Source organism: Solea senegalensis, linkage group LG21 (genome assembly GCF_019176455.1).
Source record: "Solea senegalensis isolate Sse05_10M linkage group LG21, IFAPA_SoseM_1, whole genome shotgun sequence".
Lineage (NCBI taxonomy): Eukaryota > Metazoa > Chordata > Actinopteri > Pleuronectiformes > Soleidae > Solea > Solea senegalensis.
The window spans coordinates 13,263,195-13,281,471 of NC_058040.1; the positions used below are offsets into that span (position 1 = coordinate 13,263,195).

Sequence of the window (18,277 nt, forward strand, 5' to 3'; positions counted from 1 at the left end):
AATAAAGTCTCATTAGAAATGTGTGCATCTAAACAGAATGTTTTTTAACTAGCATGGTGCTCATAATTTGGCTGAAGATGTCTAATATATTATCACTCTGTGTCTGAAGTACCACGCCGAGCATGGGAAATAACTAAACTGCTTCCCCTCTTACGATTTTCATGATTCATAGACACTCTGATACTGAAAATGAGATGTCGGTTGGTGACCTTGACAAGGAAAGTACATAATTCTTTAGAGTGAGTGTCCTGGTGTGCTTTTTGAAGCATTACAACAATTAAATGTGATAGTATGAGGTGAACATTGCAGAGAAAAATCTTTTAATAACAATTAAAGGAGGAAAAATGCATAATTAATCAGTAATTGCATGAAAATCATATGAGAGCCTGGCCTGCACAACTCTTCTCTGGTTCTATTCCACCACCTGTGATCCAAATTTAAGAGAATAGTGGTACACAGTGGTATTACCTTTTCTTCACCGCTTCATCACCCACTCATGTCTTTTTTCCTCCAATATGCTTAAATAATCTCCTCCAAAAACAATAGATAAAAGAGTGCTCTTTATTATCTCAAAAACATTTTCAGACATAGAGTAGGCTACATTTAGTTCCATTTAATTACATGGTTTGCAATCCATTGTATTGCCATTTAATGTGCCATAAATATCTGACGTCCATTCAATATTCATAGCATGCATATCTGAACTAATGAAAACAACTTGGATGTTACTGTAAATAGTTTTGCCTGATTAAATTGTCCCTGAATAATAAGTGTTGTATGTGTAGAGATACTGCTGAATTCCACTTTCAATTTACATTTGAATTGGTTGCCCATGATAAACTTTTTGCATGACTAACCATTCATCCATAAATCTTCTACCACTTTATCCTCCATATGAGGGTTGCGGGTGCCAATCCCAGCTGACATAGGATGAAAGACAGGGTCCACCCTGGGGCCACATATACAGACAAAAAAACTGTCCACTCTCACACTCAAATGATGATATTCTCAAATGTCTTATTTTGTCCACAAACCAAAGTTATTTACTTTTAATGAATTCTTTGTTATATGGAGCAAAGAAATCAGAAAATATTCACATGTAAAAAGCTGAAAAATCCTCCATAACTAGCAGGTTTATAAAATCTTTTAATTTGGTTATATACCGCAGCTTAGAACAAAGGCTGTTTAATTAAATGATTACAAAAGAAAAGCCTGGCTTGCATGCAGTGAAAAAGAACCAGAAAGTGGAACACATATTCAAAATCTGAATTAATCTTATATCGTTTGTACATGTTTATCAATTATCTACTAAAGATCTGTATCTATAGGGGACTTTATACAGTATAATGGGCTGCCCCCAAAGTAAGTAAAAATACATGTGAATAATACACCAAAGTTGTTTGAAAAAAAGAAACTTACATGAGCATGCTTATGGATATAATATTCAGTTTCTGCTATTAAACTGTCCTAAATGTTACAGCCTACTCACCTTTCATGCTACAGTAACAGAATAACGTCAAGTAGGGTTAATTCCCCACCAGCACATTCCACACAATCAACGCTTGACCAAACTATAATTCTTATTTCTACTTTTACACTTTGTTCAAATAAATTAAACAAAAATTACACTATAGTGTTAAATACAATGTATATATAATTTTAAATACAAATTTACACTTTGTGGTGGGAAAGAAAATCTGTCGAAAATGCGCACCGGAAAACACAACAGCATTTACCTACTCTCCAACATGGCGGCGGTTTGCACGTAGAATGTTGTGTTTGAGGACAACATAACGGATTATTGCAACGTTTGGACCTCCTGCGAGCAGTTTGGGCTTTCAGAACCGGCCCTGTACCAACATAAACGTTAGATGTTTTAAGATAACCTGGTGACGCGAATATCCTGAAGATGTATCGTCGGGGAGCGCCAAAGAAAAAAAAGCCTGTGAAGAAGGAGCTGAGTGACAGTGATAAATACGCCGACCTCTTGGTGTTCGGATATGCCTGCAAAGTGTTCCGAGACGACGAAAGGGCTCTTTACCACGAACATGGAAAACACCTCATTCCATGGATGGGGGACAAGAGCATCATGATCGATAGGTCGGTTGAACAAACTTAGACCGAAGCATTATGTTAACCATCTATGCTATCCGTTAGCCCCTTTCAAAAATGCAAGGGACCACTTTGGAGTTTGTCTTGCAGAAGCTTGGGAATACCTGCAACTGTCGACAAATGTTTAATCTATGCCTTCCAGTTTGTCTTTGGACGTTCTGAAATGATAACAAATGGTATTTGAAGTTTCTAGTGTAACATGCGAACATGCAAATCCGTGCCAGTCCTAGCTAACAGTAGCCACGATGCTAATCATCGCATTTACAGCTCAATTCAGTGTAACAAATTGCCACACATGCTGAAAATCAGAGGTATAACCTGCTGTATTAAAATGCATTATTTTGTGATGGAGGCCATTTAAACTGGTATCTGAATGTATGTGACAAATTAAGGCCAATAGTTAGCTTTAAGGTGGCTTTGCATCTTTGCATGTTTGCAGAATTTCCTCTGGAAGTTTTTACTCCATGCTCACTTTGTGGTTGAAAATATGGCTGTAAAACCTGATTGTGACGTATTATTTATGAATGACCTGGGATGTTGTAATGCTGTGTGACGTCCAGAGGAAATTCTAACCACGACGAAAGTTACTTTGGTCACAGTGATTCATAATATAGTATGTATGGTGACATATCAATGTCACCCCATCACCATGTTGATGTCAAATTCAATCCGGTCTATTAAAACCTTAAAGGTGTTTTCAGCCTATCTGCAAAGTATTGCTGTTGGTGATTAAGTAATGTTTTATTGCCAATACCCACACAGCTTCTATGTACCAAATGACACACACTTAAAAATAGTACATTTGTCCTTTTTGAATCACCCTGATCTGCAGTGACCTACCTTGTGTTAAATTTGTACAGCTTTGTATGTTTGTCTTTATCACATAACCCAGTTTTTCCCCAGCAAGGTAGGCTAAGGGGTCCTGCCAAACCCCGAATGCCAACCACAGCTCCCCATTTCTTTGTCTTCATGAAGAAACTGCAACTGGGATGTGGCGTAGAGGGATGAACCTTGGAAAATGTCGTCCATTTGGGTTCTTGCGGATAGGTATTTATGTGCTCGGGTTTGTGTGAATGTAACTATCTTTGCAGATGTAGAAGTAATGATGAGTGTACAGGGGGGGGCATTTGAACCCTGTAAGGTAAGAAGCGAGTTGCTTTGTTTGTTTTTCTTTCAAGGTTTGTTGGTTTATAAGAACAAGAGAGAGTTTGCTAGGTATTTAAGAGGACGTTTGACAAGTAAGCCCAGTGACTTATGTAGGGTTGTATTGTTTTTTCAGTATTTTGAGAAATTCTCACAACTTTTAGCTTTATAAATATATTCCCTCGTGACTAGACTAGAGGTAGATCTTTTAATTATTTTACATTTTGGGTTGTAGGTTCCCTTTCATTTGGTAAGTAGGTCCTTGTTGTGTTTAATAAGCTTTGTCAAATTCCCTTCTCTCTAATCCTTTTTATCATTCAACAGATATGATGGGCGGGGTCACTTACATGACCTTTCAGAGTATGACAGCGGATCATGGAATACATCCTACCAGCTGTCGGAAGAAGAGGCCAGGATTGAGGCTCTGTGCGACGAGGAGAGGTACCTTGCTCTGCACTCGGACCTGTTGGAAGAAGAGGCCAGACAAGGTGGGCAGGGTGTCAGTTCTCACTCTTAGCGATGAAAATATTCAAAATTAATTCATATGGGACATCTTTATGTGAATTTGCCCATAATGGGTCCTGCAGATTGATGTTGAACTAAAACTTTTGTTCTTATGTAAACTGTAATCGTAACAGCTCTTCAATCAATTTCATATAAAACAAATGTCTTAAATGACTTGTAGTCAACAAAAAGAATTGGTTAGTCTTGGATGGGTATCAGCAAAGCCCTTATCCACTCATGAGTGCATTAAATATTTGTTGGATGAACAGCAGTCCTAAACCTCATTATTTAATGTCATACTGGTCCTTTAATGCAGCTCTCCCTTACACTTTTTACAGGTTGCAGGGCTGTCAGCATGGTATAGACGCATTGCTGCTTTCAAAATGGAATTCTTCCAAAGTTTATTTCATGAAGTTTATGACTGTCTTTATTACTGATGTTTCATTACACTAACTATTTGAATTATCCAAGTTACCACTTTGTGGTCGCCAGGGTTTCAGGGCAAGTCATGACTAAACATACAGACCACCAGTAATGCTCCTTAACGAATCTGCTGTCAAATTGAACTCCTCTCAAACCACTGACATTGTTGAGTTTATTACCTTTATTACTGATGTCTCATTAAACTAATTAGGTTAATTCCTCAAGTCATAATTTCAGCCTTTGTCTTGCTGTTTTAATGTCACAATGTTCTCAGGCTGTCAGTGTTTGAATTATTGTTCATATAGTTTTTAATATACGATGTGCATCCTGTTTTAATACATGGACTACTATCCAAAGTGCACCAGTACAAATAGCAAAGCTGCAACTTTAGCAGTCACTGCACTTAAAGCTTGGCTTCATCACAAAATCGGATTTTTCAGAGAGACACCTGCTAATTTTCAGCCTCCAACCGTTTTGAAAAGTACTTGCGTTGACTCATATAGTGTAGCTACATCTCAGTCATTTTACTCTGTAATGAAACGGCCTGTTTTGATGACAAAGCACCCTTCAGAAAGACAGACTTAATGGGTTTAATTGAATTAATTACCAGCATTTTAAGTGAAATATGGTGACTTGTGCCCAAACTGACAGCACAGAATGAGCCAGCTAATGATGTGTCATACACACACTGCAGAGGGTTCATCCCCCACCCCAGTTTGCCCTTGAATTTTAGGGCCTGACCCCATTCACTGAAGCTATTACCCATCTGTCCAATCAAGGCACAGCAGGGGAGCATTAGGAACATTAGGAATATTGAGAGTTACAGTGGAAATTTTGTCCTTGCCTCTTTAATAAATATACACTGCAGTTTGCCATGAATTTCAATAGAATATTGGTGGTGTCTGATGCCAAGTCACTATGTATATTTGCATCCGGCAAGTTCTGTTTATGTCTTTTCTGTTAATAAGGGGAAGTCATACAAGTGATTATAGAATGTAATCGAGCACTGAGTGCCAACTTGTGGCCATACATAGTTGGTTTATTAAATTTCTTCCTTTATATACGTATATGTACTTTGATGAACTGCTGTAACTTATCCACGAAAAGAACGTTTTTGACGTCCACTGCAAAAATGACCCTCAACACTGTTAAATTGTTCTGTTGTGTTTTCTTGTTTTGCACAGAGGAGGAGTACAAACGTCTGAGTGAAGCTCTGGCCGATGAAGGCTCCTACACTGCAGTAGGCTACAAATACTGTGCAGACTACTATGACCCGTCTCAGCCTACGGAGGAGGAGGAAGCTAACCGGGAACTTGGTGAGCATTCACAGCTCTTTACAAACTGCAGTCATTTACTGTGTCTTGTACATGTATTTGTCAGTACATTGAATATTAATGAAAATACAGGATGACAAAACACGTAGCACCATTTGTAAGGAATTTTATTGCATTAAGTCATAAAGTGACCATGTTTTTTCATCAGGGATTAAAATTCTGGCTTCACTGAAAACAAAACAAGTCGTTTTATTCACAATTTAAATTGAGTGAATGGAATGGAATCTTCCTCTCCCACTTTTTTATTTCCTGACAAAAAAAAAAATCTATTCAGTCACGTTTCCGCAGCACTGTTAGTCATTGTTAGGTAAATTTAGGGTAACCCTTAAATCGGAAGTCCTTGACATACCCCCTTCTGTCTTTGACACACTGCTTGTGCTGGTCTTTGTGCAAGTTTGAGCTCTTTGACTTTTTTTACTGCTGCAGTCTTCTGTGTCTAATCCATTTCTTCCCTTTTAAACTAATCCATGCAACCATCTGCAGATACACACGCTCCAGTGGGTTACTCGAGTGGAATTTCTGTCTGTAGGGGGGCACACATTGAACCTGTCAGCTATGTTTGAAATTGTACTTCATACCAGAACACCCTTAAATATAATAATATAATATTTAAATATTTGACGTAGACATTGCCGGTGTTTCTAGGTACATTGTAGAACTGAGCCAGGTATATATTTGTCAAACCTTTCAAATGCCAAAAGTAACAAATGCCAAAAGTAAGAGTAACATTTTTAGCCAATTTCAACTGAATCCCTGCTAAAGTTTGGGGTCTTCACTGTCCCTACTTTGAAGGCTTTGACATTATCTCCATCTTCTTCTTTCGGCTTCACCCTTTAAGGGTCACCACAGCGAATCGTCTGCCTTTATCTTGCCCTGTCCCTCCTGTCCTCTCGGCTTTGACATTATCACAAATACCCCAGAACAGTGGACACGGGAGCAAACGATCACAATACCAATCTATTGGCTGTTACTGTTAAGTAGTCAATAGAAAATGAAGACGATGAGAAAATGAACTGATTTCCCACTTAATTTATATTGTCATTGTCAAAAATCCTGAGGAGTCAATTTCTAGTTTCAGGAGATTTTCAATAGCACATGTTAATTAATTTTGAATATATTTGAATAGAGCATAAAGCAAGGCACCTGAACTATTGGTTGACCTTCGCAAACAATCGTGAAGGTTGTCGCCATAACGGGTTGACACCTGGGTTTACATCATATACTGCTTTAAATTAGTCTGCGTTGGCACTAATGCTAATAAATAACTGTACGCATTAAGAGCATGTCTTAGAAATTGCGAATGTATGACACATATTTGAAGTTTAACTTAACATGTCAAAGTGTAAACTAAGAAGTGGAGAAATGTAAAAATGTTCTTTTTCCCTCCATAGACACTGGGTTTTTAATTGAGGTCTCTGCCCCGTGATTACTGCGCAAAGTTCCTATAGTACAATATTAACATTGATTAATAAATGTTAATTTGCTTTTCCACAGTGTGGATTGAGAATAATGTAGCATTCACTCACTGTGATGTATTTATGGGGGGAAATAATTAGCATTTGTGGGTGTTTTTTTTCTCCCTCATTTCAAATTATTTATGAATTAAAAATTAGTCACTGCTCAGCTGGGTCTTTATCCAGCAGGGTTTGTTAACTTTTTCCGTTTCAAATGGCTAGAAGACAGTTTATTGCATCCCTTTTCTTTTTTTTTGTCCCAATGTCTGATCAAATTCATAGAGGAGGCAGAGCCTGAGGAGAATGAGGAACCATTTGTTGCTCCTGCAGGGCTGGCTATCCCCCCTGATGTGGAACTGGTGAGTATTTAAAGTCTTTTCATCCATGCAGTACAGTTGGTTGACAACAGATACCTCCATGTGCAGTTAAACACCTTCTCTTCTTTGGGTTTTATGTTAATCTTCGTAATGAGGAAATGGATTTTAAAACCAGTTTCACTGATCAAGTGCAGCTGGTTAGAAAGTGTGATATTTGTATTAATACAGGTGATTGTTTTGTCTTACCAACAGTACACAGGTATTTAGTTTTCTGTTGTAGAGGACTTATACAACCTTATTAAATATATTTTGTTTGATGATTTTGACGATTCTTTTTTTCTCTGAGGGCGGCAGTGGTAGGGCACACGCTGCTACATTTTTCTCATGATTAATACAGAACGGTGCATTACAGTTGCACCATTTCACCATCTACGAGATGTTCTCTTTATTTCCGTAAGGTGTATTTATTTTTGATAACATTAGCCCACCTCTGAATTAAAAAGAAGCACACGTTTGTTGTGTGTGAAAGGCAGTGCTTTACACTGGCTGAACATCTGACGACAACAAGCAAGTAGTCGTAGATTGAAATATTAAAAATGCATTGCTGTTGCTTTGTTCTGTGTTAGTGATGGTCTTCCCTCAGGATCAAGCCAGTCCACAAACAGAACCCTAAACCACCACCACCACCCACCCTCCCTTCAGCTGGCAATTTTTAATCATGAGTTGAAAGACAAGCTTTTATGTGGTGTGTGTGTGTGAATATTCAGTATATGCCATGCTGTGTGTGAAACAGTCAAAAAAAACCTTGTGCATACATAGCCTGTAGAACATGATAGGCATATTACAGCACTCTCTACTCACTATATCTATATACACACACACATATATATATATATATATATCTATATACACACACACATATATATATATATATATATATATATATATATATATATATATATGTGTGTGTACATTTTATAGATTTCTGTTTTTTTAGTTGAGTTTTGCTTTTGTTTAATAATTAAATTAATTAATTTTTTCTTTTCTTAAAGCAGGAAAATGACTTTTGACGGTCTTTATCCAGAATCTAGCTGGGTCATGACATCATTTTTAATTCAGTTAAGATCATTGTTATGGCATTTGTCTGTACTGTAAACAGTAATCAGATAGCTGTGAAAGATGTTACACGTTATAACTTAGTTAGGATGTTTTATTTGTGTATATCACGTCAATATAAAATGAGTACTGCAAAGCCACTTTCCCCTAATGGCTAAGTTCTTAAAACAGACTCGGGAGTCCTTGTGTGTGTCAGGAAGTCCTTGGCAGCTTAGATAACAATAATGGCCTGTTAGGGTTGGAAGCTGGCATCTTTTTGGCCAGTGTCTTGAAAGTTTGTATTTATTACGACTTTCATCCCAATGAGATATGCGCGTTCCTTTGGAGATTGCTGCACTTCTTTGGACTCTTGGGGTCACAGTGGAGGATTAATCATGGAAAGCGCATGAGGGGAACAATAATGAATGAATAATAGACCATTTTTTGTTCCACTGATTTGCACCCCATGTGTATCTTTAGAATTAATGTCATCACAATGAACATAAGAGTCCTTGGCATACAAATGCTTTTGGGACACAAACCAGATTCTATTCGGGGGAATGTTATGTACGGCAAGCAGTTATTTGTTCATTTCAATGACATATTTCCGTTTTTTGGTTGTTTATTTTTTAAACATCACTGTAAAATATCTGAAATTCTTGACCTTTTTTTTTTTTCTTTTTTGTGTGTAGCCGGCAACGATTAAGACCAATAACATCATCGAGAGGACGGCCAAGTTTGTGTGTCAGCAGGGCATTCAGTTTGAGATTGTGCTGAAAGCTAAGCAGGCTGGTAACTCCCAGTTTGACTTTCTTCGTTTTGACCATTACCTCAACCCTTATTACAAACACATCTTGCGGGCCATGAAGGAAGGTCGATACAACCTTGTCTCGGCCAACAAGAAAGAAGAGTTGCAGGGTGAGTTGTAGGAAGCAGTTAATGAGTTCATGCAGTAGCTCTACTTGACTAAGTAACTCAAGTACAGTAACTACTGTGTAGATATAGAATCTGTAATGCACGAGCAAGGCTACAGTTGGTCACATTAAGAAGTGGCATTAATGATGTTTTTTTGTAAAATGTTTCTGTAGAGTCACAGTCCGATGACTCGGATGACGATGGGGATGGAAGCTACCTCCATCCCAGCCTGTTTGCTCCTAAGAAGTGCTCTCGCCTGGATGAGCTTGTTAAGGTAATTGTAAATAAATGTGCCACCTGATTTATATTTTTACCTTGACGCTGTTGCTGCTTTGTATCACTGTGCTCTAAAAATGGCATGTCTTGAAAACATCACATTTCATTATAAGGATGTGTGTGCACGCTGCATCTGTAATCACCAGGCGCCTTTTATCAAAATCACAGTTACATCCTTTTTGTGCTGCTTGTGTATACCTGCTGTAATAATTATATACCTTGTTTGCAGTTGTTACAGGTGTGTTAAGAGGTCCTTTTTTAATTGAAAGCACATCTTAATGAGCTCTTTTTAATGGCAGAGAAATCCACACTAAGAGATGCCTCATTCAGACTTTATGCACTTTGTTTTCTATGTTGTCACTATGACTATGATTGTCTTCAATATATTGATTATTACGGAATCATTGTATTGGTATCATCGCATATATATTGTGGAGATAAAACTGTAAAGCTGTTTTTGTCGCCTACAACAAAACCTACCTTGTTGCTTTGCAGCCTCTTAAAGTAATGGACCCAGACCATCCACTGGCCGCCCTCGTGCGAAAAGCTCAACAAGAAAGAAATGGTACTGCAGCTGCACCAGTCCCAACCAAACCAGAGGAAGTACCAGATCCGGCTGCATCCAGTACGCAAGTGCACTACACAGCGGACCGTGAGTGACAGCACACCATTAAATCTCTTAATAATTTTTCATCCTATGTCTGGTCGGCATCTTCACTGACCAGCATGAACCTGGATGAATGAGAATGAGTCACTCCCATCTTGACCTTTTATTTTTCTGTCAGCCCAGTACATTTCTTTTTGTTTGTCTACCACTGAGTACAGAAACGGTTTGATCGTTCTGCCACTGCTTGTTGTTCAGTTAATCTCCCCCACTATTTAAAGCTCACTACAGTATGCAATTGAATTGAAAGCATTTCCCAAGTCTTTCTGTAAAGTAATTTTGAGGTTAGTGTTCTGGAACAGACTGCAAAACTAGCAGAACTAATGACCTATTCTAGACATATAGATATGGAGAGAGAGAGAGAGAGAGAGACAATTGCAAAATTGCACTCTCACCTGTTTTGACAAATGTGAACCTTAAAGATGCACCAAATCGTAGAGGCATGTAAAGCAAAACAAGTGCTCCTAACAAAAAACTTACAAGGCAGATATCACCCTTTTGTGTAGTTTAAATATATTTATGTATAATCTTCACTGAAAATATTGATGCACCTTTCTCCCATCATCTCTGTTGAAGTCATATTGGAAAAAAAATAAAATAATAAATCATATTTGTAAAGCGATTCTTTTGAAAGCTTTCCACGTCTAAGGGCACCCATTTTTTTTTTCTCAATTGGATAATGACAGAAAATGTGCCTCAACTTAATAACTTACCTAAACAAGCATTTGATCCACACGTACCTGTTTGCTGCTATTGTGACACAGATAATCTGTGTTATTATGAGTGACTTGAAAAAAGAAAAATCACCCAATGTGACTAACATCATTGAGGCTAATGTGATACCTTGGTAGTATAAATGAAGCATTTATTTTAGGGATGAAAAGTCCTGGATGAAATCTTTGCTATCGGATGAAAATGGCATCTTAAGAATTAATTTAAAAAAAGAAAAGCTTCAGTTTAATTAAAAAAATTCTCATGTGCATATGCTGTATACAAGGTCATCTGGGTATCCAACTATTCTAGGTCCTATCCACCCCTGCTTCACATTTAGTCACTGCACTGCTGCTCCCTACCATGTATGTGTTCATATTCCCCTGAAACAGTAGTTTAAATAAAACCCCTGGTTGCTGGTGGCTATTGACCCATGAGAGTTTACTTGTCCATTACTGTAATTTATTCATCTGAGAGACAGCATTGGAGGGTGCCCTTTGATCTGATCCTTCCTGCCGACGTAAAGAAGCCGTTAATGTTAGTAAATTGGTTGTGGATGAGTAAGCTATTTAATGCAGTCGATAAGCACTGTTGCTGAGAACAGGCAATTAATACGTCCGTCCATGAAGCCGTGCTTGGCTTTGTGCATTCAAGAAGCCTTCTCTTGTGTTTTTAATACTTTTTTTTATCTGCTACCAATGATGTAGCGCTGGCATAATAAGTTGCTTCATTTCCTCTTTTGCGCTGGATTGCTGCCCCGAGGGTTTCCGTATGTAGACATTGCCCCTGACCTTAATGGATGCTGTGAAAGACAAGTATGCTTAAGAACTAACTCATCAGCCAACTTCAACTTTAAAGTTAATTTATGAACTATATCAAGTGATCTGACATCCATTTATCCATTGAATTGAAAACCAAAAAATATTCTTTTTGGCAGTTCGTTCCACTTATGTTTCAACCCTGGCGAGTTTGTAAATGTCACGTTGACTAGATGTGTTGATTAAGTCAACCAGCTTAGTGACTCACCTAACCATTTATTTATGTTGTCCTTGTCCCTGTACTACTTGCTCCTGCTCACTCACAAGGGAAGATGATTTTTTTTTTTTTTACTGGACAAATTTATTTAGACTTTCTCGCGATTCAAATGAATTACTGCGGTGAACATTTAAACAGAACATTAAGGCAAGCTTGTCACGCCACAGTACATAATGCAGCTCAAACATGAATCAAGCCTTGGAGAAACAGAAGGTCTGTCAGAGCTTTATAATAATAAACACCTGCTGCTCACACTCGAATGCAGCGGCTTACGTTTTGTCTACACTTCTGTTATTGACACAGTCTAAAGTGCTTGTAAGAGCAGGAAATCTAAAGGCATCGATTGAACACAACTACATTAACTCAGTGCGAGTAAGATTTGTTTCCTCTTGCGATGTGATGATGTATTCCTGTTTGTGTAAAAAAAAAAGGAATACACTGGGCTTAACTTAGTACCTCTAAGTGCTTTTGACAAGGTTGCTGTTGTAGATTATTTCTTCCTGCCGTGTTGGATGCTTGTCATCAAGTGTAAGAGAGAGAATGACAAGAGACATAAGATAAAAAAATTATTAAAATCTCCCAGATGCACAGCTGTGTATTCATCTGTATACCCCATATGACATAACACAAATCTCTGTCCTTCATCTGGTTCAGTGGAAGCATTTATGAATAGCAATCCATTTTTTTCACGTTTCCCCCCTCCATTTGTTTACATGTCATCCCTCAGCAATGTACTATGGGTACTACATGCTTCCTGATGGAACATACTGCATGGCCCCGCCACCCCCGGGGATAGATGCAACCTCCTACTACAACAGCGTGCCCTCGAGTGCAGCGACGGCTCCCCCTACGTCTTCTGGGGCTTTGCCTAATGTGGGAACAACACTTACCTCTCCTGAAACTGTAACCATGGCACCACCAGCTTCAGCCCCCTCTCAGGCCAACAGCTCTGCCGCTCCAGCAAGTGCACCAGAAACCAGGCAAGATTTTATTGTGTTCTCATCGAAAAGGTGTTAATGGTGTAATTATAGTCGAGAGATTTAATTAAGTGTCAATGAATGTATTATTGTCACGTTAGCCTAGTGAAAATAATGAAACCATAAAAGCTTATTAATTATAGGTTCCTTTTTTTGTCGAATCTCTCTGATTGTTTTCTAAGGTGTAGCATATTAGGATTTATCACTTTAATTAATTTTTTTTTTTTTTTAATGGAATAATTGACTCAAGAGGCCACACTTAAAATGTTAAATGTCTTCCAACAACAGCTCAAAAGACAAAGCTCAAGTTTCCACACCAGCAGCACCAGCCATCATCCCGCCACCACCTGATATCCAGCCTGTCATCGACAAGCTGGCCGAGTATGTCGCAAGGAACGGTCTGAAGTTTGAGGCCAGTGTCCGTGCCAAGAATGATCCACGGTAAAGTGTTCTCGCCAGAAATAAAACTGTTCATCATGTCAAGGTTCAGACTAATGAACTCATAACAGCATTTTTGTTTTTCTCTTCGGATGCTGCACAAACTCTTTCCTGATCATCTGCAGTCATCTAATACAGTGTGTGTTCTGTCTCTTGAAGGTTTGACTTTCTTCAGACCTGGAATCAGTACAACCCCTATTACGAGTTTAAGAAGAATTACTTCTTGCAGAAGGAAGGAAAAAGCATATTAGAGGTACTTTTATTCTTCATATATTTGTTTCTGGTTGGTGTGGTTTTTATCCGTCAATAAAAGACTGTTCGACTGCTCGACTAGTTCCGAAGTAAACTATCAGAATTGAGCACAATTAAAGTATCGCAGGGTCTGCAGTTAAATAATGGCATATTGGTTTGCAGAGTGTGGCTATTGCTGGCAATTTCAGCAATCTTCTTTCTTTTTAGATTAATCACCATGTGCCTTCGCTGAATTTGATTATTCATTGCTCTATTCAAGTCGTTACATGCTGGTTTATTCTGACTCACCTCACCTTACAGCCAACCCTTTTTTCTTTTTCTTTTATTTTTTTCATAAAAAATACTGCCAAAATGGTCTGGTTTTTACGAGACGCCATCTGTTCCACTTTCCTCCTTGCTTGTTTGCAGCATCTGGGAATAAGCATGTAAAGATAGATGAAAGGCTGCCGTTTGCCGGCGGGCACCTGTGTAAGGCTTTAGCTGCAACATTTAACATGCGGTGTACATCAACAACAAAATATAAATTTTTCATTCAGTATCACTTTATTTTTGGTGCTTACTCACCATGCACTGTCAGTGAATTTACAGTTATATCTGCTACAGAATCATCCATGATCAGAAAACTCATTAATCCTTAAATCTCTCGAGATAAAGCTGTGCCAAATGGTACATGAATAATACCATTGCCACTATGAATGCTGATAAAGGGGAACTGTGTCACCTTTAAGAAAGAAAGGTCATTATTATTGTTATTACAAATAGATTCATATCAGTCAAGCGAGAACACCTTAAATCCTGCCATGACACTCACAGGCTTCAACCCACACACACACTGAGCTGAACAAAATAAATGGTAGCAAATAGAGCACCGTGTGCATACTGTGTTGGCGCAGTTGTTGGAAAACCAACAAGTGTATACAAAGTCAACATTGTTTGTTTCACAAATAAGTGCCGCAGTGAGAGCAAACATCAGTAAAATCATTACTATACAAGTAAGAGAAAAACAGTTTCCTTGCGTCAACAAACTCTGTTTTCCCCTTAAACAGGATGTATATAAGCAATTGTCACACTTGCAGCTAACCTGAAATAAGGTGTTTTTTTGATGCCGATGTGCATCGACCTTGTGTGTCTGGATTGTCTGGATCAAATAATATTAAAATCAAAATGGAGATGCAGTGAAAACGACTAAATTGCAGTATTGTCAATAGGTAGATGCAGCTCTATTACTGGAACAATATCCTGCAGAGGACAGTGCACTGAAGACAGAAAATCCACCCGTTTAAGGTTTCAAATCATCCTACAGTTTTATTGTCCACCATTAATACTTTCAAGGCTCAAAGTTTCACCACTGATATCTTTGTTCCCAGTACTGCCTCTATTATCTTAGTGTTACCATCTTGAAACAAACCAAATGGCTGCACTATGAAAACCCAATTCCTAAACAACTTTTTCTGCAGATATTTAACTAAGGTGGGATGCTTCTATATCTACTATCCATCACTGTCTTTCTGCCTACAGTCTCACTGGTTCTTCAGACTTGTCGTGTATCTATAGTGACACATGCTATAGATGCTGTATTACTACTGGTTTACTATCACTCACAAGGACATGGAAAAGTTTGTCACCTTCCCTTACATTAAAATCACACCCGGAAGGATCTATTTACAGTTTTGCAACCAAATCCACTTTAAATATACATACGTTTCTTCGTGTCAGAGTCTTTTCTTTTCCAAGAGAGGACGAGAGAGTTATGTAATCGTGGCACTAGTAATACATTTTGAATGCTGCACGAAATGAGAGCAATTATGAGCTGAATCACTCCATCACTGTGACCTGCTAACCTGCCAAGGTCCCTTTTGAATATGATTTGATGACACCCAGAAGTTGCGCTTTTTGAATTGCGGGACGTTTTCTCCAAGTTATTAACCAACAACAACCAAGGTTACTTGAGCATCAATAAATATACAATTTATTGTTGCTCAATATCTCTGGAAATAAAAACAGAAATACAGAGCTCTTTCTCTCTGATTCCTGCACTTTTGTCGTTATTCATGTTTTATGTGTAGTGCTTATAAAGTCACAGGAGCCAATATAAAGCCATCATCCCTCACAGATAAGGGAATTATGTGATATGAAAAGTCAAATAGCTCGGGGAGTTGACACGTGGAGCAATGCTTTTTTTTTTACGTGTGTCCAATCAGATAGCATTCAGATATTATTAATGTTTAAAACTATTTATGAAAGACACGATTTGAACCCAATCGAACCTCTCAAGATTGGACTCTTAAAGGTCCAACAAAGGTCCCCATCCATGCTGACGGAGCTTGAAAGGATTTGCAGAGAAAAAAGTGATAGAAAATCCCCAAAATCCAAATCAAACCGCAGATTTGTGCATGTTATCAAAGCCGAATATGCTTCATCTAAGCTCTGAGTAAGGGCTCTGAATAGTGTCTGAATGCACTGGACGTATGTGCACTTATATTCTGGGTGTGTTGAGCTCGCTCGGTGCCGAAATGAAATATGAAAAAGTGAGAAGTGTGTGCGCGAGAGAAAGTTTTGCAAGGAGCAATCTGTCTTCTGACGAATCAAATCCATTAGCTTGTCACAGTGCAGGGAAGTGTGGCCCATTATAACACAGCTGATGCTGCTCCAAGAAACAGCTGCTCTGTTTTTTTATCAACCCCCCCGCCCTTTTTGTTTTTGGTGTTTGCTATGCATAATGGGACGCAGATGTCACTGCTTTTATTTGTAGGTGCACAGTCGATGAAAAGAAAAATGTGAGGAGGTTTGTTAAAATCCGCCAGACAGCAGTTCAGAGTGCGACTGCTGTTTTGTATTAAACTAACGATAAAATCTTTATAGACCGTTGCACTTTAGGGTCTTTTTAAATAACGTATTTATTTGAATAAATTCATATGCAAAGTGTAGCATGTGCTTTGAGTAGCTAAATTTTTTTCTATAGTTTGCTACCCTGCTATGAAACGTGGCAGGTTCCCATTCAGAGTTGACCTCTTCTGGGCTTTGCTAATGTATCACTTGGGAATTGCCTTTTCCAATTATTCTAAACACTAAGCTAACATATGTGTAGCCACCTTCGAATTTCAGCATATTCTTTGCTGTGTTCTTCCCAGAATAGTTTGATATTAGTGTTTTTGGGAGTTTTTTTTGTTTTTGGGGGAGTTCTATTCTCTGGGGTCTCTGTAAAGACCTTTCAACGAAGCTGTTGAAAGCTCTCTTCGGTTGCAGCAGAATAGTGGGAATCTGCCTTTGAAGTATTCTTCAAGCTTGGTAAAATGAAACCTCAAGAGAGTTAGGGTTTTTTCCCCCTCTTGTGGAATTGGCTCCATCACTATGTTTCCCTCTCATTCTGACAGCGGTTTATTTTTGGGATAGGAACTATCAACTTGTCCAGTATGGAAACATTGCAATATCAATATCAATGAACGTTAGACAGAGTGTGTGTGTGGCATCTTGAAATACACATTTGCTTTTTTAGTTGTTGTTTTTTTGGGATTGGAACTATAGAAGGTTTCTGCCCCGTGGACACGAGCCACTAATAACAGCTATGTGAAGATCCTTTGCTGATGTGAGTAGTAACAGACCATTTAGTGGCATATTAGAAAGTCAATTAAGACACTTACAGCTATTTAAACAGCTAATTATACTTGAGCATTGCCAAATCCCCTTTAACGAAATAGTGGTCCTATTTATATGCTAAAATTACATCTCAAATCTGTTACAACGTGAATAAGGATTATTTTGCTAATGCATGGCCAATGCTTATTATTTTCAACTGCACACTGACAGTTTTAGTTCAAACTAAATGTTGTATTCATTTACATGGCCAATATATTATTAAAATGTGTTGGGGGGTTTTTCCAGTAACAATCTGGTGAACGGTGTCCTAAATTGACCTTTCAGTCATATTGTATGTCGCACAGCCAACCTAAAATGCACAGTAATAAAAGCAGAAATATGACCTTGCCTTAAGAGATAACCGCTACACACAAGTTAATGAATTCTCTTACTTTTACACACTGTGCCATTATAACAGGAGTTGAATGTTCCTCGGCTTTTTTCCATCTCATAATATTGTCTCTCGACCCTTAAAGGTTTCCTCTACTTCTGTGAATCCTTTCATGAACTTTCCTTTTCTACTCATCACCTCCACATGCCACCACTGCAGAGTAGTATTGAGGAATATACATTTGGCCAAAGACTGCTGATTTGTTTTGCCCCCGCATATTTGGTTTTTAGTTAAGTAACAACATTTTCTGTAGCACCACAGGGAGCCATCATCAGGCATGTAAACTTTGACCGTGGATCGCACAGTGCAGATGAGAAATTGCATTAATTGAATGTAACGGTGATGCGGGCGAGTTAAAGGGGTGACTCATCCAAACATTTTATCTCTATGTCTTTATTTATATCTAATTTACAGACGTATACACAGCCAGCATTTCCAAATACTTGTTTGAAAATGTCTTTTATCAATGTCCTACTGTTTTACCGTAATATTACACAACCAGAGAGTCAAGTGAGAATTATACTGGTTTCTACCTAGGACATTGGATCAAATACGTTTTAAACACATCATTTCCCCTTTTCTCTCTCTATTCACACCTTC

General features: G+C 38.2%; 1 protein-coding gene across 3 annotated transcripts in view; it reads left to right on the forward strand.

The window, feature by feature from the left end:
* The first annotated feature begins 1,737 nt into the window (after positions 1 to 1,737).
* LOC122758167 (splicing factor SWAP) overlaps positions 1,738 to 18,277 on the forward strand; it is a 37,332-nt gene continuing 20,792 nt past the window's right edge. For 2 of the 3 annotated variants that reach the window (XM_044012127.1, XM_044012129.1), the window contains exons 1-10: positions 1,738 to 2,100; positions 3,580 to 3,743; positions 5,367 to 5,498; positions 7,253 to 7,329; positions 9,075 to 9,300; positions 9,471 to 9,571; positions 10,069 to 10,225; positions 12,711 to 12,963; positions 13,249 to 13,401; positions 13,558 to 13,651. In XM_044012127.1, the coding sequence (XP_043868062.1) occupies positions 1,910 to 2,100; positions 3,580 to 3,743; positions 5,367 to 5,498; positions 7,253 to 7,329; positions 9,075 to 9,300; positions 9,471 to 9,571; positions 10,069 to 10,225; positions 12,711 to 12,963; positions 13,249 to 13,401; positions 13,558 to 13,651 (1,548 nt within the window). In that variant the 5' untranslated portion in view covers positions 1,738 to 1,909. Of the gene's footprint in view, positions 3,160 to 3,579; positions 3,744 to 5,366; positions 5,499 to 7,252; positions 7,330 to 9,074; positions 9,301 to 9,470; positions 9,572 to 10,068; positions 10,226 to 12,710; positions 12,964 to 13,248; positions 13,402 to 13,557; positions 13,652 to 18,277 lie in introns of all 3 variants that reach the window. The other variant, XM_044012130.1, reaches the window with a different exon arrangement.